This window comes from Notothenia coriiceps, unplaced genomic scaffold (genome assembly GCF_000735185.1).
Source record: "Notothenia coriiceps isolate Sejong01 unplaced genomic scaffold, NC01 NC01_scaffold00020471, whole genome shotgun sequence".
Classification (NCBI taxonomy): domain Eukaryota; kingdom Metazoa; phylum Chordata; class Actinopteri; order Perciformes; family Nototheniidae; genus Notothenia; species Notothenia coriiceps.
The window spans coordinates 120,876-147,036 of record NW_011353172.1 but is presented as its reverse complement, the minus strand read 5'-3'; the positions used below and the strand labels follow the sequence as shown (position 1 = coordinate 147,036).

General features: G+C 41.4%; 1 protein-coding gene and 1 long non-coding RNA gene across 2 annotated transcripts in view; one reads left to right on the top strand and one right to left on the bottom strand.

The window, feature by feature from the left end:
- Positions 1-9,992, top strand: part of dlgap3 (discs, large (Drosophila) homolog-associated protein 3) — a 54,375-nt gene extending 44,383 nt beyond the window's left edge. The window contains exons 5-13 of the mRNA XM_010779584.1: positions 873-975; positions 1,067-1,283; positions 2,697-3,232; positions 5,448-5,542; positions 6,392-6,611; positions 7,270-7,564; positions 7,661-7,760; positions 8,030-8,174; positions 8,826-9,992. Of these exons, the coding sequence (XP_010777886.1) occupies positions 873-975; positions 1,067-1,283; positions 2,697-3,232; positions 5,448-5,542; positions 6,392-6,611; positions 7,270-7,564; positions 7,661-7,760; positions 8,030-8,174; positions 8,826-9,143 (2,029 nt within the window). The 3' untranslated portion in view covers positions 9,144-9,992. The remainder of the gene's footprint in view (positions 1-872; positions 976-1,066; positions 1,284-2,696; positions 3,233-5,447; positions 5,543-6,391; positions 6,612-7,269; positions 7,565-7,660; positions 7,761-8,029; positions 8,175-8,825) is intronic.
- Positions 9,993-17,080: 7,088 nt separating this feature from the next.
- On the bottom strand, positions 17,081-18,480 carry LOC104952715 (uncharacterized). The gene is made up of 2 exons (XR_799135.1): positions 18,369-18,480; positions 17,081-17,647 (listed from the first exon to the last, which is right to left on the bottom strand). It is a non-coding gene; the product is annotated as an uncharacterized lncRNA (long non-coding RNA).
- Positions 18,481-26,161: the final 7,681 nt, after the last annotated feature.

Below are 26,161 nucleotides of genomic sequence, written 5' to 3'. Positions count from 1 at the left end.
TGCCGACCCCCATCGAATGTGGGTATGTTCTTTACCCGAAATCGGGGGTGGTACTTTTTACTACAATTTCATTCGTTTTATTTCAGGCGGTTGAGCCGCGGCTCTTTAACGTGGTCTGTAGTCTCTAAACTAAAGTCATCGGTGACAGACTTTATGGCTTCTGGTCTTTGCCAAAAGCTTTTGAAAACCAGTGCACCACTGCAGAAGAGTTATCTTGTAGTAAAACTATTACACAAGACCGGTTAGTCTTAGTATCTATTGCCGCACCACAACAACGTCCTTCAGGGCTGGGCCTCTTATTGAAAAACGACACAGTGAGTGAGGTGTTTGAGGGCCATTCTGCACATATGCGTTAAATGCGTTAAATATTTTAACGCAATTAATTCAAAAAATGTATTACCGCCGTTAACGATATAATTTTGACAGCATTACTCCTATTATGATAAAACTCTATGGAAACTTGGGATCTGTTTTTGGACAGATTTAACTGCACTTGTGAAAAAAATACATGAATAATTAATTTAGTGAAATGTTGAGTAGGATTCAAACAAGAGAAACCCATTTTAGTGATGATGTGATGCACTGCGGTCGTTACTATTCGACATGGGAATGCAGCATCACAACACTCAAAGTGACTCCAGCTGGCAGTTACAGAGACTGACTTAGTGAATCTTTATTTGATAGTTTTGGTTCATTAAATGTGTGTTGATGCAGTGAGTTATTTACAAAAATAGCACAACTAGATTAGACATCATTACACAGCAAGAATATAATATCAAGTCAGTAAAAAAATTACTTTTGTCTCTCGTCGTCCCCTTTTGTTTTTACAGTCGTCAGAAATGCTGACTTTGTGCATTATTTGTTTGATTCAGGTACTCGTGTAAGCAGTGTACAGACTCCTACCCCAACAGCCGAACTACACCCAAAACCCAAACGCGCTCTCGGAGCTACACCCGCTCTCTGACCAGCTCACAGGTAACAATGTGCTCCATTTGTGTAAACCGTGTATTCACAAGTTTCTTTAAGTTGAGGTGTCCAGACTTCAGCAATGTGTCCTTTCCTTCAGCTGGGAGACGCGTTGAACCGTCAGTTCGAGGCGGTGTGTGAGACCATGTTCGGGGAGGTGGAGTCTCAAGCCGTCGAGGCCCTGGACCTTCCCGGTGTTTTCCGCACGCGCAGCCACAGCTACGTCCGTGCCATCCAGGCCGGCTGTTCCCAAGACGACGACTGCCTCTCCGTCTTCTCCATGTCGGGCCCCCAGGGAAGCATCAAGGCCGGGGCGGGTGAGTGTATGCATGCATGTGTGTGTGTTTTGGCGTACCATTATGCAGCATCTGTGTTTTGTAAGGGTGTGTGTGGCTACCTTTTATATGGTGGCCACCTGGTGAGAGACAAAGTGGGAGTAGTAACTTCCCTATTGACAGATTTTGTCAGCTTACCTACACAAAAGCAAGTTTATACAATTACACACACACAACCGCAGACCCCTTGCACAGATGTGTGCAATCTGTGCATCCATTTTTTATTATTTTTTATTCTCTATTCTTTTCAATCTCTATGGTCTCGGTTTTCCCCCTAATCATTCTGCAGTATTTCTTTGTGTTTGTGTAAATGTGTGCATGCTCTAAGCACAGAATCGTATGCATGTTATTCTGCATTCTCTTTGTTCTCTGTCATCTCTGTGTCTCATCTCTCCCACAACCCTCCACAGGCTCAGTAATAGGTACAGGAGGGTTTATAATTATGATTATAGCTCAGCGTCTCCAGCTGCTTTTTCTCCCCGTCTTTCTGTCTTCCGTATGTCTCACTGGTGCATTCTCAATCTTTTGCCTTTTTACTCCATATCAACCATCATTTATTTGAATGTCATTCGTGCATTGTTTTGCTCTGATCATTTTTTGTGTAACTATTCTCAAGCACTCACAGTAAATCTGTGTGTTTGTGTAGGAGTCTGCAGAGAAACTAGCTTGCAGGACACAAATGTCTAAGCTTAGGCCAGCAAATCCCTCCTGATATTTATAAAAGCCTCTGTGAAGTGTCATATAAATCATCGATAGACACACATTCTCTGTACACAAACTCACACATATCTATACCCACATCTGCACACTGGAGCTCAGAGCTTCCTGATATTTTTTGTAAACTGTGACAAGCTGGTAGGTGTTCTAGACTGTGAAAAAGATGCATTAAAGTTTGATCCTTTATTCACAGTAAATACACTGTGTGCACTCGCATGTGTGTTTGAGGGAGGAGAAAGAGACAGAATTTGCGCTCCTCATTTTAATACTTCTCTCAGGAAATTGCTTCATCTTCCTCAGAAGCACAGTTAGGTTAGCTCAAGGGAAAGGGTTTTATTTTGTCACTTCTGTCACATCTGTCTTTTTTCTCCACGTTGCATCCTGCCTATTACTGACATTCATACCAAAAGCTGAATTTTGGGGTGAAAAGAAATAGAGCTTTTGAGTTGCCTTTATGAGTCTGTCACATTGGCATTATTATTTAATGATTTATGTTGTTTTTATTCTCCCTCTTTGTATTGCTTTACCTACTTGTATGACTCATTTCTCTCTCTTTCATTTCACCTTCAAGTCTGTCCCTTTTGTAAGTATCCACCTCCCCTTCTCCCTGGTGATGTGGTCCCCATTTTGCTTTTAACTGCCTCTATCTTCCTTTCTCTCGCTCTTTTGTCACTTCAGTCTTTCCCTATCGTAAAGGTGCTCCTCCCCCACTCCCACCTCGCATGTCCAAGTCTTCTCTCTCGGTGCGAGCACAGAGCAGCACAGAGTCCACCCAGGATGCCTACTTCCAGGGCGGTGGACAGATGGCCCCGAGTTCAGGCTCTGGGCGCTCCAAACAGCACAGCAACTCGGTGGACCTGGGCAGCTCTGACGGCCCCTCGGGTCGCCTCTCCAGGGGGGGCTACTACACGGCCACAGGCTCACGCTCGCGACAACACAGCAACTCTGCAGAGAGTCTGGATGGGGTCAGGGGTTCTCGGGAGCTAGTGCTCTACGGAGGGGCCCCGGGAGTCGGAGTGAGGGCCAAACACAGCAGCTCGGCTGACAGTCTGCTGGAGGGGCCACCGCGGCCGTCCAGGGAGAGGGACGGCCGGGGCGCGGGCAGCCTGGGGAAGTCCGTCTCTCTGCCTCAGAACAGCATGGTGCTGAGCAAAGCTGGGGGGCAGGACGACGGGCGTGGGGGGAGAAAGTGGAGGCCGTCCATCGCCACGCAGGTGAGGAAGGAAATGTTACCCTTTTTAATTAAGTCTGCCACTAACTAGTTTAGTCACAATCCCATAATAGTTTAATACATAAATGTCAAAAATAATGCAAATTGCTTGGTTTGTGTGAAGACAGTAACGACAGTATACCAAGCATATTCAATACAGTATAGCCAACTAATGCAGGGAAATCTATTTTCTTTTTCTCCAATAGTTCTGTCAAATCCTGAATTTTTCCCAGATTTGGACGTGTTGGAGAGCTTTAAGCTGTTGTTGCACTATTCTGATCAACTCAAAATCAGGATGGTGCATATAGGAAATTCATTACAATAAATGTTTTGTTAGAATGGAATACAATGTACAAAAAATTGCGAAAATATAATTTCAAAAATGCAAGCCATATGATGACTGCCCACCAATTGGCTACTCTGCAGTGATTAGCACAAGACAACTGTCAGAGAAACTGCTTCTGTACTAATTGCTCCCTCCGTCAGAGCATTCCTTTCTCCTGAGTTTATAAACCTTGTTGTCCATAATAATGTGCAAATATTGAGCAAGTTGTTGAAATTACAGCCTTGAACTGTATGCTTTGATAACTGTTACTGCCTTGGGCTTTTTTCCTTTGTCTTCTTTTTAATTATCTTGTTGTGGCTTTCCCACAAACTAACAGCTGTTAAAAGTTAAGATGAGGTCCAAGGTATAAAAGAAGTGAGTGCAATATCAAAATATTCAGAAACGAAATTTACAAATTACATTCAAAGGGACATAATTAAAGTAATAGGTCACTAATGATGATATAAAGGGCTTTCTTAAGGGCTTTTTCACAAACTAACAGCCTAATAAAGTGGACCGATAGAGTTGTTGTCTATATATACTACATTTCGTAAAATGACATAAAATATTTGCAATGTAGTAAAATTAAGATGTTTCTGCTAATGGAAAAAACCCAACCTCAACTAAAGGTCTAAACTAGTGTGGTTCTGATGACATTCATAAGGTGCCTCAAAACATAGGATACAATTCAATTAAGAGTCCAAAACAAAATGGGGCTAAAATAAAAGCTTTTTACAGACGTTGGGCCACTAAAAATAACACACAGGGACCTGAAGGTGAACTGAAGGTGTTCACCCTCTGGAAACCAAACACAGAGAGAGAGAAGGAGCAGAGGAGCTGGGTGTGGCAGGATTTTAAAACTTTACCAAACCCAGCTGAGACAAATCACTCAAGCAGCCTGCCAGCTGAGCAGCTGCTGTCACTCAAGAGGACTGTCAATCATTGCCAAAAAACAAATGTTGATACATTTCTGATACATCTGTGTGCAAAATGTGAATAAAAAAAGGAGTGAAATGCCCGAGACCCATTAGAAGTGGTTTGCTGTATAAACATAGGCATGCTTTTCCAATTACAACCTTGAAAGAATTCATAACTAAGCAAGAAGATCATTGATAATCATGATATGCTAAATATGTTATTGTTGTTTTTATTGCAAAGTCAAAGGTAAAAGGTAAACTAAATATTTAAGAGCAGTCGCCATACAATATATGCCTTTAGTTTGACAGACATTCAGTTATTTGCGTCCTCAACTAAAGCCTCCCCTTTTGGTCAATTTCAGTTTAGCCAAACTGTGAAACATATCCCTAAATAAGCCCTTAATCATGTCCCCACACTGAGAGAAATCGAGGCTTTGTCACATTTAAGATAAACACAACAGACAAATTCTATTGATCAACTAAATGTAATGACTAGTATTTTCAGCACTAATCAAAATACAGTTAAAATACACAAGGTACATGGTAAAGAAACATGTAGAGACTTGCAGGGAGTAATTTAAGAAGATAGGTCCGACTCCTTATGTGTGCGTTAAATACAAAGCAAGAGTCAGGAATCAATGAGCATAGCTTAGCATGAACAGGTCACAGGTAAATCAGCTAGCCGGCCTTTCCCCAAAATGAAAAATATGCCTATTAAACACACTATTTATAGTTATGTGCCCAGTTCTGTTTAAAACCAGGGGAAATGCACTCACACCTTCCTATTTATTGAGGTTTAGAGGTGCTAGGAGGCAGATGTGTTGCTATCGGACAGAGCCAGGCTAGCTATGTCGCATATGTATGCTAAGTTAAGCTAACCAGATGCTGGCTGTAGCCTTTTGTTATGAAAACAAATACTTAAATTCCAGTTTTGTATGAGGTCTTACTGTTTTGCCTTGTGTTTTCTTCTGCTCCAGGTGGACAGCTCAGAGACTCTGTCAGATTCAGACCCAGATGGAAAAGCCCTGACAGAGGTCCACTCTATAGGAGTCCAAGTGGAAGATGACAAAAGGTAACGGAAACACAACATGAAATCTAAGCAGGGTGAAAGTTTTCGTCTTTGAAGTCTCTTACAAACTTGAGATGTGTTTATTTTGCCTTACATTTAGCTTGCCTTAATTATGGACACAAACCTCCAAACTATGATATGTTTTTGTTTATTTGCTAATTTTGTCTTTGCGGGGAAAGAATGTGGCTTTATCAAGAGCTTTTGGTCTTTGCACACTAATTTATGTGAATAATTGTAATAAATAATGTTCAAAAAAAGCCTTCATCTCCTGGGCGCCCAACAGTGCAGCCACCTTTGGTTGATTTCTAGGCTAGATCCTATTATTTCATTTAACATTTCATCAGAGATCACAGCTTGAACTCATTAACACTTTGTTCCAAGAATGTCTTGTTTTTATCAACTGTAACCATGACTACTGCAAATCATACACTCAACATGATTTTCACATGTCATGTAGCCCTTTTCCTAATTGTATCCAGCATCACTTACGGGTCAGATTCACTTGCATGCGAGCACCCCCAACATCACACACTCCCAAACCCCAATGTCCCCCACTTCCTGCATCTTCAAGGATGACTCACATCCAACGCCTTTTTACACAGCAAATAAGGGTGAGGGGAGGTATAAATGTGTTATAAAGTAAACATTCATCACTGAGTCTATTGACAGGACATTTGCACACACTGCTGCGTCATATGCCAAAGGATTTAACAGGGCTTAACACAACCCAGCGATTAGTAGTGACTGCAGTGACAGCCTGACTCAGAAAAAACTGATTTGAATATGGCTTTTGCATGCGATACTCTGTGTGACCGGATGGTTCTGGGCCTGCTGTGACTCCCTGTGTTGCAGGCGTGCTCGCTTCAAGCGCTCCAACAGCGTGACGGCGAGCGTGCAAGCCGACCTGGACCCCGAGGGCTTCCACGGGCTCAGCATCGCCGTGCCAATGCAGGACAAGAGTCTTCAGTTCGGCTGTTCTTTCCAAAGGCACTCCTCAGAGCCGGAGTCAGCAAGCCAGTACACAGAGTGCCAACGCACCGTGCACACGCAGGGACAATGGGCCTACAGAGAGGTAGTTCTGCATGGATATGCTGGCCTAAACTATTGAACTGTATCTTATCAGTCATCATTCAGGGGTCTAAAGTCCCCTTTTGATGTAGAGTTAGGTATTACAAGTACCTAGACTAAGACATGAGGATTGAGGGTGAGGTACAAACGTGTTTTATTTCAGACTAGTGGAAAGAAACATTCAAAATACACATTATGTCTTTATTTTATTCTAAATATACTGTGTATGCATTCCTATGTTTTGCAGGTTTTTACAAAAGGGTTTGTTTATCAATAATGTATAGCTTGATTTATATTGAAACATTTTATCCCTGAAAATCTGTAAGGATGTTGACAGTTTTTAATGAAATGGTGGCAAAGAGATCTAAAAAAAAGATCTCTCTGTAAAACAAATACACTCTTATATGTCAACAAAATGAGAAAAACTTTTAAAAATGGGCTTTATTAAATAATCATATGTAGGCAAATTAGAAAATAATGACAAAGAATAATAATGCCTCAATTGCATATTTAAACATCGCATTACCGACAACTTGTAATACAAAAAAATGGTGTCTTAATGAAAGTTACCAGCTAGGGAAGTTTCATGATGATATCTACAAGTTAAAATCTTTAGTGTCTTGCAAAATACAGTGTCCAACTGTTTTCTAATGCTATCACAGGACTTAATCCAGGGTGGCTATACCACGGAGGACTGCCCAGGGGACCCGCGGCCCCACCAGCACCCACACCTGCCTCCACGGTCCCACTCTCCTCTGCCCATCACCTCTGAGAGAGCGTGGGCGGGGACGCCGTCACTGGAGGGCCCCCGGAGCCTGCCCGACTCTGGCCGCGCCTCGCCCTGCATGAGAGACGGAGAGTTCTTCTTACGCCTCCTGCAGACAGAGGTGGAGAGGATGGAGGGCTGGTGCCAGAACATGGAGCGAGAGGCAGAGGAGAACGAACTGCCAGAGGAAGGTGAGTTTGAGCGGCAGGTCAAAAAGGATCAGAGAGAAAAGAATAAACAATGATGATTCTTGGTTTTCTAAAACGACATGTGCGCTGTTTCCGTAGTTCTTGAGCTGATACGAAATGCAGTTGGCAGTGCCCAGATGCTCATGTCTCAGAAGGTCCAGCAGTTTTTCCGCCTCTGCCAACAAAGTGTGGTAAGTATGTGTGATAGCACAGAAGATCATGGCAACACACATTATCAATGGTGCATGGTTTTGCTGAGATTCACAGCAGCTAAAAGCAAACTAAGCTTCGCTGCAGGAACAGTAGCAAAAATTATTATTTAACCGTCTTTCTCTCTTGGATATTGTTTGTTCACCCATCTTTTTTTTTATCTTTAATAATTTTGTTATGCTTCTTAGTCAAGATGAAGCTGTCTTTGGCTCTTTTCTTTCGAATAAAGGTATTCTGATTTCTGATTCTGATCACAAGTCATGTCCCCCCCCCCCAGCCCACCTCTCAGGACCTGGCAGGCCTCTGGGACCTGCTCCAGCTCAACATAGAGGACGTCAGGGTCAAGTTTCATGACCTCCAGAGGCTCAAGGACTCTGGTTGGAGGCTCCCACCTGAAAAGAAGGTGAGAGGCCTGGGGGTCCAAAGAGCCCTGGTTTCCCTACGCCACTCCCCCAGAGCTAAGATGGCGGTGTGCAGAAGAGTAGCGCAGATGGTCGTGCCCTCCAAGCCTTTGCAGACTGTGAATATACACAACAGCCAGAGGAACTGAACTGCACAGGAGAACATGGAGTCTTAAACTGATAAAACATCGAAATACATATCAGCTGTTCTGCATGTATTGCAGCTGAGAGGAAAAGTCCTTGTCTTTCACATTACTGTCGATAAAGCTCACTTTCTGATACTGACTACATTATTCTTGATAACAAACTAACAATTTTTTCTCTTCTCTTCTTTTCCTTTTTACATCTTCGTTTTCCTCCTTATTCTCCCATTTCATTTCCTTTTGTGTCACCCGATGCCGATGCATGCTGGGATGTTTTTTTGGTTCCCATTTATTTTGTTAACTATGATTATTTGTTTCTCATAATGTCTCGGTGTGTGATTCTTCCTCACTGAAATTATACCTTTTTTGTTTTGCCATTCTATTTGTTTTTCCCAATATCTCCTCTTTGTTGCATGGAATTTTTGTACAACCATACAACCTTTTTGTTCACCACCCGACACGATATATCCACTGTCCCTTTCCACCAACGTCTCACCATGGCCGGGTTAGGAGGATAAGAAGCTTCCTCCTCCCTTACCAAAGAAGCCAGCAGGCGGGGTGAGTGGCAGCCTCCGGGCGGATAGCGTCGGGGATGTGATCGGTGGCGGTGGAGGAGGAGCTGGGTCGGGGGGCCTGGTGGTCCCTCGCATTGGTGGACATACCCTACCCATGAGGGAGAAGTCCCTGGACCTCGGGGACCGTCAGAGGACAGAAGCGAGGAGGAGGCTCCTGCAGACCAAGCGTACCGCCTCCTTCAGGCAGAACTCGGCCACAGAGAGCGCAGACAGCATCGAGATCTACATCCCCGAAGCCCAGACTCGACTCTGAACACAAAGCCCCCTCACCTCCTCACTCACCCTCAGCCCCCCTGAAGCTGACCTGTCTCAGTCTTTCTCTGAGTTTTTGGATCTTCTACAGGTCATCGCTATTTATCTGATATCCTCCCTTGAGCACCACTTCACTTCTCACAACTACAATTCACTACTCTTGCTCATTAAACAAGCAATGACAGCCATTTTAGTGTCTTGAAATTTGGAAATGTTACTGACACAGAAGCCTAGACCTGAAACGGTAGCAAGCAGATATGAGTTATAGACTTTTTTAAGAATTTCCTTTTGGCTGACAAGCAAGAAACAGTCCACTTTTATAGCAGTAGTCAGCGGAGGTTCACGCAGTAGTAGCATGCCTGTGCGTGTTCACCCAGCACTTCTCCATCACTGAAAATAAAGGGCTTAACGGGAACATAACCTCTGCGGAGACGACAGAACCTCCCTATAGATCTCCTGTTGCCATTTCCTGAATGCTACCAGTATGGATGAATAAACATGGATTCATTTCTCACCATCAGTTTAAATGCCCTAAAGTCAGATGGTTGGCAATCCCCAAAGAACATTCTCCAAGCATAGTCAGTCAACTACAGCTGGCACTTTTCACCCAGTTACCATCTGTCCACCCAGGCAGCCAGTCAAAAGAATATGAAACTATTTTCTGTCTCTTTCCCTCAATCCTCCTGCCTATCCATGGCCTCTCCTCATCATTCAGCTGTGAGGCTGTTTGAATGTGCAAGTGCTATTTGTACATAGTGTGCACACTCATGTTTGCCAAAGGGAGCTTTTGCGGTGTAGCATCACAGCCTTGACAGCTAGAGAGCAACACAAACACACACAAAAAATTGCTTTTCCGCTTTTTATGTAGTCTCTCTGAAGTTTCAAGTGTTCAGGGGTGGGGTTGCGGGGAATTTTTAGGGGGATATGTTTGGTGGATTTTCAGGACTTTACTGATACGGTCCCTATTTCACTGTGAGATTATAGCACCACCGAGTGGTCAAATGAGGGCCCAAACCAACAACAGTGGTCTGCAGAGAGCTCTTTCAACCTCAGTCAGGAATTATCAAACGCCCTGATGAAACAGCCATGAAAGAAGTTCTGTTTCTTTTTTTTCTCTTCTCTTCTCTTATATCTTCAGAATGGACTTGATACGTTTGCATAAAAAGCAGTGGATCACAAAGTAAAAGTGGGGAGAGCTAGGAAGCAGAAACCAACCCACGCCTAACTACAATCCTCTCAGTTTCAAACACCGCTGACGGAAAAAGGAAATTATGTATCAGAATCGAAAGAAAACTAAATAAGTCGTTTTTAATATCGCTCCTCCCCAAAGCCTGTCCAAAGAGTCATCAAAGAGAGGAAAACCCCTTGTGGTGAAATGATAGACAAAAAGGCAACTTGATAGTGTTTGGTGAGATTAGGTTACACTTGGTTTGAATGGAGTTATACTGTTTGTTGCACTGTGTGTTCCTTACCTTTCCTCTTTATTTATTTGTTTGTTGTCTGGTGTTTCCAGTTAGGCACGATTTTAAAAGCTATGAAAGGGTCTTATTTATTTATATGTGCGAACAGATATTTCGGTGTGTGTGTGTGTGTGTGTGTGTGTGTGTGTGTGTGTGTGTGTGTGTGTGTGTGTGTGTGTGTGTGTGGTGCCAATCAGCAGTTTGAAATAGAAAAAAAACACATTTTAAGAACCTTTTAGCATGACCTGTTTTTTTCCTTTTCTAACACTTGGATTTGGAATGTGTTGGCAAAATGGGATATTTTAATGGGAGATGTATATTTTATAATATAATCTACATTTCTAGATTAGTAAAGACCATTGAGTACAGTATATGTACAAAAGCAGCATATATCAAATGTGAAATACTACAGTATTATTATTATTATGATAGATTATAGCATTGTGTGATACTACAGCTGTGTGGCATATCCAGACTCAGTACATGTGAAAAATAATTTCAAATGAATATTATCTTGAGTTTGTGAGTGCTGGGTCAGGTTCACAGGGTATAACTGGCAAGAGTGTTTATTGCCAAGTATGATCCTCCCTAGGCCTACTGTATATCTGTCTGTGGTTCTAACAACATATACTGCTGTACCCCCTCCCTGTATTTCCCCTTTAGAACCAACTACATGTGCCTAACCAGCTATATGTGGAGGTTTTCTTTGAACACAGTTTACAGTATATATATATAGAAAGATATGTAAATAGAAAAAGTATACAAATCTTCAGAGAATATTGTTAAAGAAAATGTTTTTATCAAATTGACACGCCATCCCTTGTCTTGCTCACTGTCACTCGCAATACACACATAAGACTGACGGATTTTGTTGATGTTACTACTGCATGTTTTATGTCAAACCTCCTTTGAAAAATGTTGCAGAATCTTGACTGATAAGAGTACATTTTGTAGCTTATGAACCCTTTTTTGTGATTGAAAACTATTGACAGGATTTTACAATGCCGTTATTAAATGAGTCATACCTTTGTACGAAGAAGACATCCTTGGAGGACTTATGACACTTGGCAATCAATGCTTTGATTTGAATCTCAGAAGAACAATTTAACAACCTCCATGTAAAACAAGCTGCCCTGGCAATTACAAAAAAGGGCTGAGAATCAGTCGACATGTTTAATTCATCTGCAGCACTGTGGGTTGCAGCCCTTTTTGTCGACTCATCCTCCTCTGTTCCCCTCAAATTCAACAACATCAAAGTGGTGTTTCACACAGCCCTCATCAAACAAAGCACAAATACCTGCTTTTCTACTGTTACTCCACTGTGAAGGCCTCTTGACTCCACCCTCACAATCCTCAGACCTACACACAGAGGGGTGGTATGGTCTTTCCACGAGGAGTCGGCCTTGAGGAACACCAGGAATCAAATAGGCTTTGTGGGATTTTTATCCACCGTAGCAACTACTACTTCTTCTTCAATTCTCGCTTGACTTTGTCCTCTATACTATTGATCACGTTACGGTGTTAGCCAGCCACCTTGCCTTGAAACAGGTCCATAGCAAACACATTTTGGTGGTTTTTGATTTCCTTTGTTCCGTATTTACCCATCTTCACAGTATAAATACAGGAGCCTCAGCTAGAAATAGCAGCCTGGGTGTATATTGGACAAACATGATCTGAGCACTCACCAACACACCACAATGACTGCTATACGAACCCTTTCACCTCTTTCTAGAAGTGGAAAAACCACTCGTGGACAGCCAGACGGACAGGACACCTCCGAGTACCTCAGTTTCTAGCAGCAGTGTCTCCAACCCCGACCCATGCCTCTGCGCTCAGGGGATTCTCTCACACAGACGGACCCTGATAATACAGGATCAGTCCTGCAGGAATGTTGTCCATGTTCTCTGAATAAAAAGGGGCAATCATTTGAGCCCAGATTCTCTTGTAGCCATTTTCTGAGACTGGTAGAGCAGTGAAAGATGTTGTGGTCGTAGAAAGAGCTCAATTGTAGCCAATGTGTGTGGGCTGGACTGTATGCTGCACATTTACAACAAAGTGCAACAGAAGGGATGCTGTAGCAGCAGATTTGAGTTTTAGTTATTCAGATATTTGATATATACTGAGGCAGAGCTGCTCTGGGGGAAAAAGCCACTGGAGGTAAACCTCAGTGGGATGGCAAAGGACCTTTTTTGTCTGGCTTAGTAACCAGAGCTGTGGCTTCTTCTTCTTCTTCCAGTACTCCCTGCAATATTTAAAATATACCAACTATCAAATAAATAAGAAATCAACCATTTTATGTTTTGAAAATGCATTTTTGATTAGCACTCACAGTCAGCAATGCTGAGGGAACAATAGGACATTTTGGATTTTAGCAGTAACTTTATGCACATTAGTAGAACAGTAAACAGTGAAGCTGATATTTAATAAAGATCACACTGGATTGTATTGGTTGGTTTTATATGTCAATGTATTGTGCAGATGTAGACAATTTCAATCAGACCCCACCACAAAACTGGTAACCCCTATAAACAAAAGGCATTAAAGAATTTAAATACATTCAATGGCCTTTGGTGAGAAAAAGACAACCACCAACAGTATCAAAAAAGGGTCTATTTTAGTTCATTTTAAGAATTGTAACTCTAATTCTTATCCATACCAAATCTACATTAAATATGTATTTGTTCCCTCCTCTTAGAGGTTTCACTTCACACCCGCAGAGCAGCTTGAACCCCAGAAGATGTCTAACTGAAACTCCAATGTGCCTTTAGCACTGAGGTGTAAATGTGCTCATATGTGTGTGTTTAGTGTGTGTGCGTGTGTGTATTGACACTGTAGTGTTGCTTTACAGTACACACACAGGTAACCATGTGGGTCAGAAACAACTGAGCAATTACTGTGTAATTATCAAAATCCTACCCTGCCACCCTAGCGTTTACAAACATGTAAATACCTGTTGCCAATGGACATTGCTATTCTCAATATGACATATATTGTTATAACAATATGATTATTATTATTAGTATGATTCTTGTCATTAAAAGGATTAATTATTGCAATCACTCTCATTATTATAAATGGTGTTGTCAATTATAGCTATGGGTAAACATTGTTCTTTATTCAAGGGCGAGTAGTGTGTACGATAACAAAACAAAAAACGTTGAATACATGACGATACTTCTGAAGTTGCTGCTACTGAGGAGATGGGGTAGAAGTAAAGCTAAGTGACAATAACTCTGGGTAGACATTTTTCTCTGGGATCGATGATGGACACACCAATGAGGAGTTAGAAATCACAATTGGAAAGTAAGCGTTCGACAGACGGACTGAATGGACTATCCAAACTTACGACCTTCTTTCTCCATTTGCATTTAACCTAATATGTTCTGCCAGATGAGGAAAACACGGACAAACAAACTGTTGCAGACTCTCCACTCTCTGTATTCTACTCTATACTGTAGCAAAACTAAAATAGCCCCTCATTGTCTTCTCTCCACTCCATCATCTTTGATCAAACGGGTTTGACACAGCGAGCTTTTCTGTCTTTAAGCTCAGCTTTATCTTGAGTTTTCTTGTTTTCTACACGTTTGATTCAGTGCCAAGACAGCATATTGTAAATACAAACATGAAATGCTTTTTTTTCTCCTATAAAAAAAAGTTGGCCGGAGCATATAGCAATAGCAATGCCATAAGACATTAACTTTGTTTCATTAAGCCACCAGTGGACACACAACATGCATGAGAACACCACGGTGACGGAGGAGATGCTGAGTTTGTGCTGGACGACAGTGGAGGGTGTTGCACAGTGAAGTGTAAAATCATGATTATGTTTGTTGTGCTGTGGTTCTCATTTTGTACATACACATTTATTTATTGATCTTGTATGTTTTATGGATCTAGATGTGTCCAAGGAGCACGTCCGATAGCGCTGAAGCCCGGAGAGATGGCACACTGTGACCTGGTTTACCCCCAACACAGAATGTAACACTGTCAACGTTGTCAAAACATTTTCTAATGGCTAATATTATTACTATTAATATGATTATTATAAAGCTATTTTAGCGAGTTAAATGAGAGGTGCTGTGTCTACTTAGTCTTTCTTTTGTGTGAATTTTCTGACTCTTTCTTAATATGCCTCAATATGAATATTTTGTTTACTTCTGAAACATAATGACATCCCTTTGTAACCCCTGTGCTTCTATTGGCTAGCGCTCCAACACATTGTACTGATATAGGCTAAGGGGCGGGACATCTCTAATCGGTTGACCAATCACAACAGAGCCGGCCAGCTAACCAACCAGAGCAGACTGGGCTCTGGTTTCAGACAGAGGGTGAAAAGAGATGCTGCAGCACAGGCAGTATGAGAAAAATAAAGAGCTTTTTGAACATTAAAGCATGAAGACATGTCCCAGTAGAGACGCTACATACTGATATACACCTGAACATCAGCAGGAGAGGACTCTTTAAAGTAGAGACACTACATACTGATATACACCTGAACATCAACAGCAGGAGAGGACTCTTTAAAGTAGAGACACTACATACTGATATACACCTGAACATCAGCAGGAGAGGACTCTTTAAAGTAGAGACACTACATACTGATATACACCTGAACATCAGCAGGAGAGGACTCTTTAAAGTAGAGACACTACATACTGATATACACCTGAACATCAGCAGGAGAGGACTCTTTAAAGAAGAGACACTACATACTGATATGAAACCAGAAAATGAGCATAACATACCCTCTTCAACAACATTTTAAGTTGAGCTGTAAAAGTACAGTTGAGTGGATGTTGTTATTATTGAGATAGAGCCAGCTCTTTCCCCATTTCCAGTCCTGATGCTAAGCTAAGCGTCTTAAGCTGTATTTAATGAGACATGACAGCAGAGATCTTCTATCCAACTATTGAAATTATTTTACAGAAAATGATGTTAATGCAAGACCATTTTGCTTATACAAGCGGATTAAGAAAATATATTTTCTACAGATTGTAGAGGAAAAAATAGTTCAATTGCAGAAAAAAACATGTTTACTCAGCTACTGGCCTTATTACATCTTGTTGATAATGAAATAAATAACTAAGTAGATGGAAATGTTTGCAGTGGAACCACATTTGAAAGCGCCATCCAAAATGCAAATCAGAGGTCAAAAGAAAACTTTCCTTTTCTTTCCTGTTTTTGTCGTCTCTCTGCCTGTCGCAATTTGCAATGCAAATGTCGAGCTGAGCACATACATCTATTTAGGAAGGTTAAAGAAGAGGACAGAGAATAACTTAGCTCTGGCATTCTTAGTAAATTACAGTCCCTGTGGGTATACTTCACAGACTGACACAGTAAGGGTATATTTTGGTCCATTCACACCATATTTGTGGTCAATAAACTGCACTCATAAAGAAATCCTGCTGCTACGAATATAAAGTGTCTCACTGAGGTTTTGACATTCAGCGTAGAGCTAGTTAGTCAAATATGAAAATGTTGGAGGTGAATGAGTAATGCCATCCAGAGGCACTTAAAGTGGACCTATCATGCTATATTTGAATAATATAGTGTAGGACCATACCTATATAAGGCATATTTATACTTTTTATTTTTCAAAATACCAAACAGATCATGCATTTTAGCCATTCCTCATTTCGCTAAATTTAACACTGTCTTTGCATGGGCTGATTCTGTGAGAACAGCACCATCTACAGGCCTGGCATATGTACTACAGCGTCTCCAGCGCTTTCGAACGGCAATGTCCGTGGCTGTCTCCTCCTGATTGGTGGAGTTGGTCCCAATAGCCGTAGCGCCACTTCTGTGACGTTCAAATCTGGATCAGTCTGTATCAGATCCGTTGCAGCCCCTTTTTAAGAGATTTGGGTATGGAGGAAAATAGAGAGGGTTGTGTTTTGCATGATAGGTCATCTTTAAGGGAGTTACAGGGAGGGAAACAAATGCTGCCCAATAGTGAACATACTACGGAGTGTGAAAACTAAGTGATCACACTTGGGTGCAAAAAGCACTCGAGGTTTGTACATCCTGTTCGAGACTCCAGAAAGTCAGATAGGATTTAAGTTTTAGAGGCAGTTGTTGTGTCTGAGCACAACTCAGCAGCGAGAAACAGGAAGTTCCTGAAGTAATGAGTCCTGAAGGATGCTTTATGCGCATTGAGACACAGCTCGACAACTTTGTTTCTTGACCTAGCCTTAAGGGACGCTGAATGTCTCAAAACCCTACAGGCACTGCAAGAAAAAAAAAAAAAGTCAAGCTATGAGCAGGAACAGTCGAGTGCCATCATGCTATTATATTCAAGAGAAAGAGCACATTTTCATTATCTGTACACTCAGAAACTCCAACCAAAACAGTCTAGATTAAAAAACAGCACTTCAGGTAAGTGGAAATGTAACTTTTTTGTAGTTGGACTGAACCCTCCCAGAGCTTCTTTGGAACAACATCAATACTCATATAATGTATAACACAACATGACTATTCATCAGAAAAAACAAATCATCTTTTTATTCAGTGGTTTTTAGAGTATACAGTAAAACAAATAAAAAGTGCATTGTATGTAAACGGTTTATTTTCCAACAAACCCTCCTAATTAATTATTTCTGAAACAGCAATTGGACAGCTGGGGAGCTGCCAGGAGAGCTTCACAAGCCGAACAGAAGATACCACTTTTCATTCAATATTTGTATCTAAAAGAGCACAATTAAGAGGCAGTGACACATTCAATCTGAAGTCCTCAGAGCTACAAAAGGAATCATTGAAGAGGAGTGTTTCATTCTTTCATGTTTGGCACAAATACTAAGCCATTAAACAAGCGCTGTCCCTTTAACCATAGTGCATACCCATATCCCAGAAAGATAATTAAAACCTGAGATATTAAAAATCATGATATTCAGCATTTTAAAAGGTTCAAGGCTTAAAGGATGCCGTCCAGTTTGAGTGTCCAGGCCTGCCCGGGGGCATAGGGCAGCTCAGGCAGAAGGACAGTGAGACCCCCACCCGGGCTAACCGGAGACCAGGGGAGAGGTTTCGAATTTCCCAACAAAGTCACCTTAGAAGGGGAGAAATGTGTGATTTAGTTTGTTATATTACATGAGAAACCGTATATGTTAGTGTTGGGTTGCTATTAGGGCTGTCCCGAATACCATTTTTTAAGTGTAATTTGGCTTGGCTTCCTGTTTATGGACATGCTTTCATTTTGAAGGAGGGGTAGCACTGTTGACAGGAAGTTGTTGTTGCTATGGAAACAACGTGACAGAGATTAACGGAGAAAAGTAATATCTACATATGACGGAGAAAGTAAACGATAACGTTTATGGTTAAGTGTTAGCACCCCCAGAACAAGCTCTTACGTTGATATTGGAGATTTCAATAAATTCAATTGGGGAAAAAAACTAAAAAACAAACAAAATGAATATCCGAATAACGAAATTGAAACCCGAATAGTACTCCAACGAACTAATATTCGGATATTCGAATATTCGGGTACAGCCCTAGTTGCTATACTGTTCTGCAGGTCCAGTCTGTTTCACAACATTAAACCGTTTTGATTTCATGCAAATCAGCACATGTCATTATGGTTCATTCTGGCATTTGATTGAAAAATAGCCTTCATCAGAAACCATCAAGACGCTCAAATTAGCATTGCATTAGTAATGAGCAATATGACAGTGTGAGAAAACAACACTGTTTTTTTTTAGGCGCTAATAAAGCCGCTAATATATGTATAATCTATAAAAACAACATAAACAACATCATTTCAATCCCATTACCTTAGTGACGGCAGATGTTTTGGGTCCCAGTAGTAGCATTGTGAGCTTGGGGGGCTTGGTGATCATGATGGCATACACAGAGGATCCTTTAGAAGTATACCTAGAAAAATGGAGAAGATTATTGCTCAAATGATCCACTTCAAGGCATCTAGCATCCGAGTTATTAAGATACAAACCACGCTACATCCTTTGTAGCGTTTTCCCCCCTTCTCTCTTTACTTTTCAATCAGTAGTTAATGAAACATGCTTTAGTACTGTTAACACATAGACATGAAGAAAAACATGTTTATTTATGGCTGACATTTGATGTTTTTAAATCAAGTTTCATCTTTTTTTTATATATATATATAATTATTTTCTTCATCCTTTTTAAAGGGTGATTGTACGATGGGATTAGGGCCACACTTAGAAACAAAAAACAGAGAGATTACGAGAATAAAGTCGTAATGTTACGAGAATAAAGTCATAATTACGAGATTAAAGTCGTAGTTTCATAAGTGACTTGAGAAGGAGACAACAGGAGCGTCCTGCAATAAAATGAGGAATGTGGAGCATCTTGTGAAGCCGTACTTTAGTTTAGGTTTCTCAAATAACAAAATACTTAATCTTTTGGCACATCAGCATAAGATTATCAGATTATATTATTAAGTATTAGAACTTTGAAAAGGTTATGCAAGAAACTATGTCTATTATTTTGAAGAAAGAACCAAACGGACTTGGAGGAGATTGTCTCCTTTCTGCAGGAGGCTGGTGGCGGCTAGAAGATTTGTAATCAAGGCTTTGGTTCCAGAAGGACATAGCCTTGTAGTGGAATCGGAATGAGCTCCCCATTGAAATCAGGACAGGAGAAATCTTAGCTTACACATCTTCGGGCGCAGACTGAAAACTCTCTTTCGACTCCACTTCGAGCGATAGAATTACTAACAAAGCACTTATATACTAATAAAGGACTGGCTTATCTAAAGCCAGTTGAGTAGCACTTGAAATGTTTTAGCTCTATGAAACCTGATGTACTTATATGATTCTGTTTTCTTCAAGGTTGTATCTTCCTGGTCGAATGCACTTATTGTAAATCACTTTGGATAAAAGCGTCAGCTAAATGTAATGTAATGTAGTCGGCCAGAAGCAGACATTTCCTCCTGCAGAAAGGAGACAATCTCCTCCAAGCCCGCTTCTCAAGTCACTTATGAAACTACGACTTTAATCTCCTAATTATTACTTTATTCTCGTATTATTACGACTTTATTCTCGTATTATTACGACTTTATTCTCGAAATCTCTGTTTTTTTTCTTCTAAGTCTGGCCCTAATACTCCGTCGTAAATAATAAAGCACATGCAATGTAATTATAATTTGTTTTAGATTTGGATCTCTTTTAGTGTAAAGTGATGATCCCCCCCTATTTATAAAAAATATTAAAAAAAAATTGCTAATCCTTTTCAGTTATTGTTAGCCAAATAGGAACATTATCGGGGGGGTCTCTGGTCAAATAGTGCGACAGGAAGTTTGAACTGAAGAGCGCAGCCCTTACTAGATCCAATATATTTGGAGAATGTGTCAAAATGATTGTGTTTTGGAGAATGTATGCATATCAAGACCAGGAAATAAGTGCATCCTTCAAAACATAGATTATGTGAACGAGAACTATCAAAATAAATGCCCCAGTAACAAATGTGATAATCGCAGCTTTGGCCATTTGATCTCTAGCTCTTTGTGTCTTCGGGTTGAAATATCCATGGAACATTTTACTGAACCACAAATTGTTCTCCTTGTCAAGGCAGCTCATAGCGTGGAAGCTCTCCACCATCAGTGTGTGTGAATGAGTTGAATTATTGAGTGCTTGGATGAAAGCGCTATAAAAACACATCCGTTTGACCTTTGTTCATTCTTTGAATTGAAAACGTAGTCTATTCAGTTTTTATTTGAAGATAAAAATATTGATACAATGTGTTGTTATTTTAAACTGGTAGGTAAGTTGTTTCTATTAAATAAAATGTGCCCATGTATTTTGAAAAGTATGAGGATGTCCTTTAACAAAGTACATTTAGTGATGAGTCCGCTTGCAGCTTGAGAGACGCAGTCATAGATTAACAGTCGGCTTTTTTCTTTGAGTGGAACATTTTGCTCGACACAAAGGCTAACCATTTTAAGGCACCGCTCAGCAAAGATGTTATCTTCCTATTGTGATTCAAGCTGTGTTGGACAATAGTCTATTATACAGACTGACCTTCACTAGGCTCATTTCATTTCTGTATCGATGAAACCCTCATCGCAGGTTTCACAACGTGACTCAGAGGAGCTTTTTATTAATGTTGAGAATGCTGAGTCTTTATCATGGATCAAACAGGTAGATTGACCACATTTGCTTTGTATGCAATTAGGTTAACCAAAATGACATCAAGTTGGATCTGTTAGTAATGAAAGATAATCAGAGCAAATACATTTGTGTCATTCAACCTCCTTGTAAGAAGAGGAACAATAATGTGTTTCAAAAGTAAACATCTAATGAAGATTTGCTCCGGGGAGTCTGGACTCTGCTGTTATAATTTAAATCCATTTTCTTTTTTTAATTTTAGCCATAGGGTTCCTAGGTCTTTGTCCATCAAATCTATGAATGTATATTAACCCCTTAACACTGATAACATCTAAACCACATATTGATGTTAAACAAATATTGTCTAATTTTCATATAAATTGGGTATTAAGGGGCAATACTAGCTCAATTATGCTATTTTTAAAACACCTAATTTCCTTATGTTGTATATAATTTTTGTGTATAGTTTTATTCTTGCTTTTATTCAACACGAAAAGGCATCAAATACATGTGTTTATATCTGTCTTTACTAAATCAAGCATTCAATCATCAAAACCCCGTTGGATTTTGTATTCTCGCTTATGATGCAAGTCTTAGAAACCAAATACTCTAAAATCATTCCCATACACACACATATTTGTTTTTTGAGAGATTGTGCGACTGAATGTCAGGTCTGTAAAAGAAAACAAGATCCCCAGGTTCTCCTGTCAATCAACATAAATCACCCTCCAACAGCCAACACAGACACCATCATAACTGACACTCAATTTAGTTTGACACAAAAACAAATATACCGCTGTGTATCACCTTCTCATTTTCACTTGTTTTCTTCTCCTCACCATGGTAACACTTTCATTGTATTGATTTGTGTGCTACCTTTCCCTTTTGGCCTCTACAAAAACCTTGGTTTTCTTTCAGCCTTAATAAGTCAGAAGCATCAAATTGAGTTTGTGATTTATCTACACTCCCCTGCCTGACTGTGTGTACAGTAGATAGGCTAGTTCTGAAATTGAAAATTCAAGCCAACTTTCCACAATGACCAGTCCATGAACGTATAAGCTGAGCTGCAAGCACTGCACACGTTCTTTTTCCACTTTCCTTAAGGTTTGTACTGTCCTTGTTACGAAAAATGACAAAAAAAGTGATTTTAGTTATTAACAGCAGCACGGTAATAACTACCTTAGCTGTCAGCAGTATACGATAATATTCCCAAACACAATACCTCTCTTCAGCCAAAGGTTTTCACCTCAATACTCTAGTTGGATGTTTTTGTACTGTGTAGAAAAATCAAGGTGAATGTGCTTTATAGGTAAGAGGGCCTATCAAACCCAACAAAAACAGAACTTACAAAAGTCCTAATGCAAAGGAGCAACAAGAAAGAAGATAATCTCCATTTAACACATACAAAGAAGCTATATGATTGGTGTATGTTTACAATAGTTTGGATTTAGATACATTTTCTATAGCATCAACTCTAGTTCACAGTTTTGATTTAACTTAAAGGTCCCATGTCATGGCCATTTCTACTGATCATATTTCCATTGTTGAGGTCTACTAGAATTTAAAAATTGTGCAATTCTCCAAAATTACATTGGTTTCTCATACAGCATCTCTGTATAGTATGTGTATTAACTCTCTATCCTAAAGGGCTTGTTGGAGCTCCTGCCCCCCCCTCCCTGTGAGCCCAGTGTGCTCTGATTGGTCGTTGCTGCTCGCCGCTGCTGCGATGAGCGGACAGGTTTCCGGGTCGGCGATACAGCGAGAACAAGCTAAACTCATCCTGAACACACACAAACACTCACAGCCGAAGTAAAAACAATAAGTGTGGCTTGATATTGAGTAAGAAAAAGGTTTATAACGCTGTGAGAATGGGTCTGCGGAGAGCATTTCTCCGCCATCCCAACTCGTCTATTACCAGCGTTCAGGGAGCTCTATGCAAGTCAATGGGGACTCCCTGATAGTTAGCCAAGGGATCCTGGTGTGTGAGGTGCTCCGTGGATTGGTCCATTTGGGCCAATTTCATTTGTTGTTGATCACTTCTAAATCCAACTAAACATTACCATTGAGGAGTTAGAATGATGCACGCGCGGTTTGCCCAGATCCGGGCCTCCGTCACACTCTAAAGGGAAAATACATTTTCTGCCATAAACGTTAGGTTGGGTTGTGGGGGCAGGTGCTGCTGGTATGAGCGACGCCGCGGAAAGAGCAGATGTGAATTAGGCGGCAGTTAGAGAGAAAGCAACTTAGCTCATTGAAGTTATTACACGCCATCCTGCCTCCCTGCGGGTGATACGGTTGAAGTCTGAGGCGTTGCGTGATGGAGAGGGAAGTGAGTGAGGTGTTTGAGGTGGTGGAGCGCTGACTGAGCATGCTGAGGCCGGGTGGGAGGGGCCTCCACATAATTGGCAAGAGAGGGATGCGCGTGCTGCGAAGATGCGGCAGTAAAGCTCGGAGTCCAGAGCGCCCCAGTATGTTCCCTGGTTGAACTGCTTGATGCGGCCGGCGGCTTGGCTAGCGAAGTGGACGTGGTAGGTGTAAAAACCTGAGCCTCCGAAGCGTAAGGCCATGTCGAGCTCTATGAGGAAGTACTCGTCTAACTCTGCGGGGGATAAGCCCTTAGACCTCAGAGCTGATGGATTTCGCAACTGGACTAAACCGAAGTTGGTCTGCATTTCCCTGGGCTGGCTAGTGTCGATGATTGATGGCTGTAGTAGCTGAGCTAAGTCTACGTAGTTACCTAGGAGAATCTGCTGACGCAAGACGGGGGACACGGGGGAAGGGCGATAGACTGAGGAGGCTGGCTGGATGGGTGGTGTTGCTGTGGCTAGAGTGCAGCTGGTTGCACAGGGAGGAAAAACATTTGGGTGTTGGGGAAGGGATTGGGGGAGGGGGAGGGGGAAAGGATAGACCAGTTAGAAAAGAAGGTACTGGGTAAGAGTCGGCTAATGGGTTAGCATGTAGCGTGGCCCCTTGGGTTACTGGGTGAGGCGCCGTTGCTACGGGGTTAGCTGCTAAAGGAGGAAGGTAAGTAGAAGCTGGGTTGCTGTGGACTGCTGAATGTAGAGAAGAAGAAGGGATGGAGGGATGAAGTGATGTATGTGCAAGGGGATTTTGTGAAGCCTGTGAGCACAGTGACGAGAGAAAGGTTGACATGAGCTGCGACATGTCAGACACAGAGAGAGCAGGCACGGAGGGCAATACGACCTGGTAGTCGTGCTGGTGAGCCGGGCTGTGTCCGTGGAGGAGGACGGAGGCCTGTGACGTCACGACCCGTGGTGAATGGTGAAGCGTCAACGCACGCCGCTGTGTGGACGGGCCGTTAGATCCGACTGCTGAACCGTGGATGGCGGGTAGCCGATGTCGAAGAGATCTTCATCTGACTCCGGTGAGTTGATCAGCAATTCGGGATCCATTGTGAGTTGAATGTTCTCGTGGTAGCGTTAAGCTTGTTTGAACCGTGACGACGCGCGGCGTGAATCACGGTCTGGCTGTCAGTCCTTGAAAGGATGGAGACAATCAGTGGCCGGAAGTTTTGCCGGATATAAGTGGGGTGGCCGTGGTTCGAGGCGGAGTTTTAGGCGTGGCCATGCTCCTGAACCTATGTTAACAATTTAACCTCATTTAACGCACTAGCACTGCAGTAAATACGCACCATAACGGATGTTGGATGCCTCCTGTCCCTCTTTAAGGTATTGAGATCCACAGGGAATTGACCAAGATACGGCCCTCCCTATTGGTTAGCTCTATAACTATCAAGAAACAGATTTATGTTATTGTAAAAGCATAGGTTTCCTCATGCTAGCTGTCAAGGGTTGTGTTGACATGTAGACGGCTCATTCATCCAAGGACTACCTTTACATAGCGAATGGTCTTAACACAATTGTTCTCAATCATCCATCAATCATTCATAGGGAAATTACACCATCCTCTATGTGTTGGCCCATCCATCATGCTGCAGTAACCACATTACAGCCTTTTAATTTAATTAGTTGGCTTGCAAACATTAACTTGGGGTTGGATTTGGAAGCTTCATCATAGTTGATATTTCCACTCTTGCATTTTTGCTAATCATGCTATAATTTGCTTTATGACAAAGTTACAGCAGGTTTAAAATACAGTGTGATACAACAAATAAAACACTTTAACCAAGTACGCTTCAGGAGAAAGACAGACACATTTTATCTACCATATTGTCCAAAAATACTTATTTCTTAATGCCAGGTGCTTTTGAATTGCATATCACAAATATAGTCATTTGTGGTTATCGCTACTGATAGTTATTTTTGCAAGTTCAGTTTTTTTTGTGCAGTCAAACAGTAATTGCAGACGCTCTTTGGTAAATGTTTGTTGTATCTGTATAAGCATTGTATTATATTGTGAAGTGGTCTGGTTTAGGACCATAAAGAACTACAATGTATTGTCCAGTAATATTCTTCTTCCACACAGCACTACGGCTTCCACAGATGACATTTTTTTATGGATTTTTTGTCAAAGCACTTACGATATTCATTGCTATCGGGATGTTAAGAGCATTCCATGGAATATAACACAAAGTGTATCTTGAGCCGGTCAAACTTACCTACCCCACCCTTAAGCATCTATGAATTTTACACAAACACACACACACACACACACACACACACACACACACACACACACACACACACACACACACACACACACACACACACACGCGCACGGAGCTAGACTTCAACAAGGAAACAGAGTTGTCCGAGCTGAGCAGCCGGATCAGTTTAGAGCGGGGGGATTAACATGTTTTTAGCCATAGACCAACAAACTGTGAGGTGGTCCAAGAGGTTGGACCTGTGCCGGAGGAGGAATTTAAAGGAGCAGATCATCCAAATATCCATTATTATCCTCTAAATGTAGGGCCATTTAAATACACTGATCTTTTCTAACTCATGGATGAGAGGCTGCTGAGCTGTACATCAGCTAGCTGAGAGAGAACACTTCCTTCTTTGTGGTGATACTGTTGGCAGGTGTAGTTCTGTAGAAATAAAGTAGTTCCCTCACAGAACTGATCACAACAAGGTCTGTAGACCATTTCAAGTAACTTGGTCAAGTTCTCGGCTACCACCACAAGTATATTTCAGGGGCCGTATTCACAAAGGATCTTAGGGCTAAAAGTAGCTCCTAACTGGCGAATTTAGGAGAAACTCCTAAACATAATGGGCGTGTCAGTCTTAAATTTAGGACTCCTAATTTTATTCACTAAGAGCAATTCACAAAGTATTTTAGGCCTAAAAGTAGCACCTAAGTTTAGGAGAGCTTAAAAGTCCTCGAGAGGACTCCTAACTCAGTAAGACCTATTCACAAAGAATCTGAAAATGGCTGCGAGACTAAATGTTTTGGAGACAATGGAAGACTGGGAATTGATCAAGAGATATAGGCTAAATCGTGAGGGTATCAAACTTGTTGTGGAATTAGTGCGGGATGCAATAACATCCCCGACTAACAGG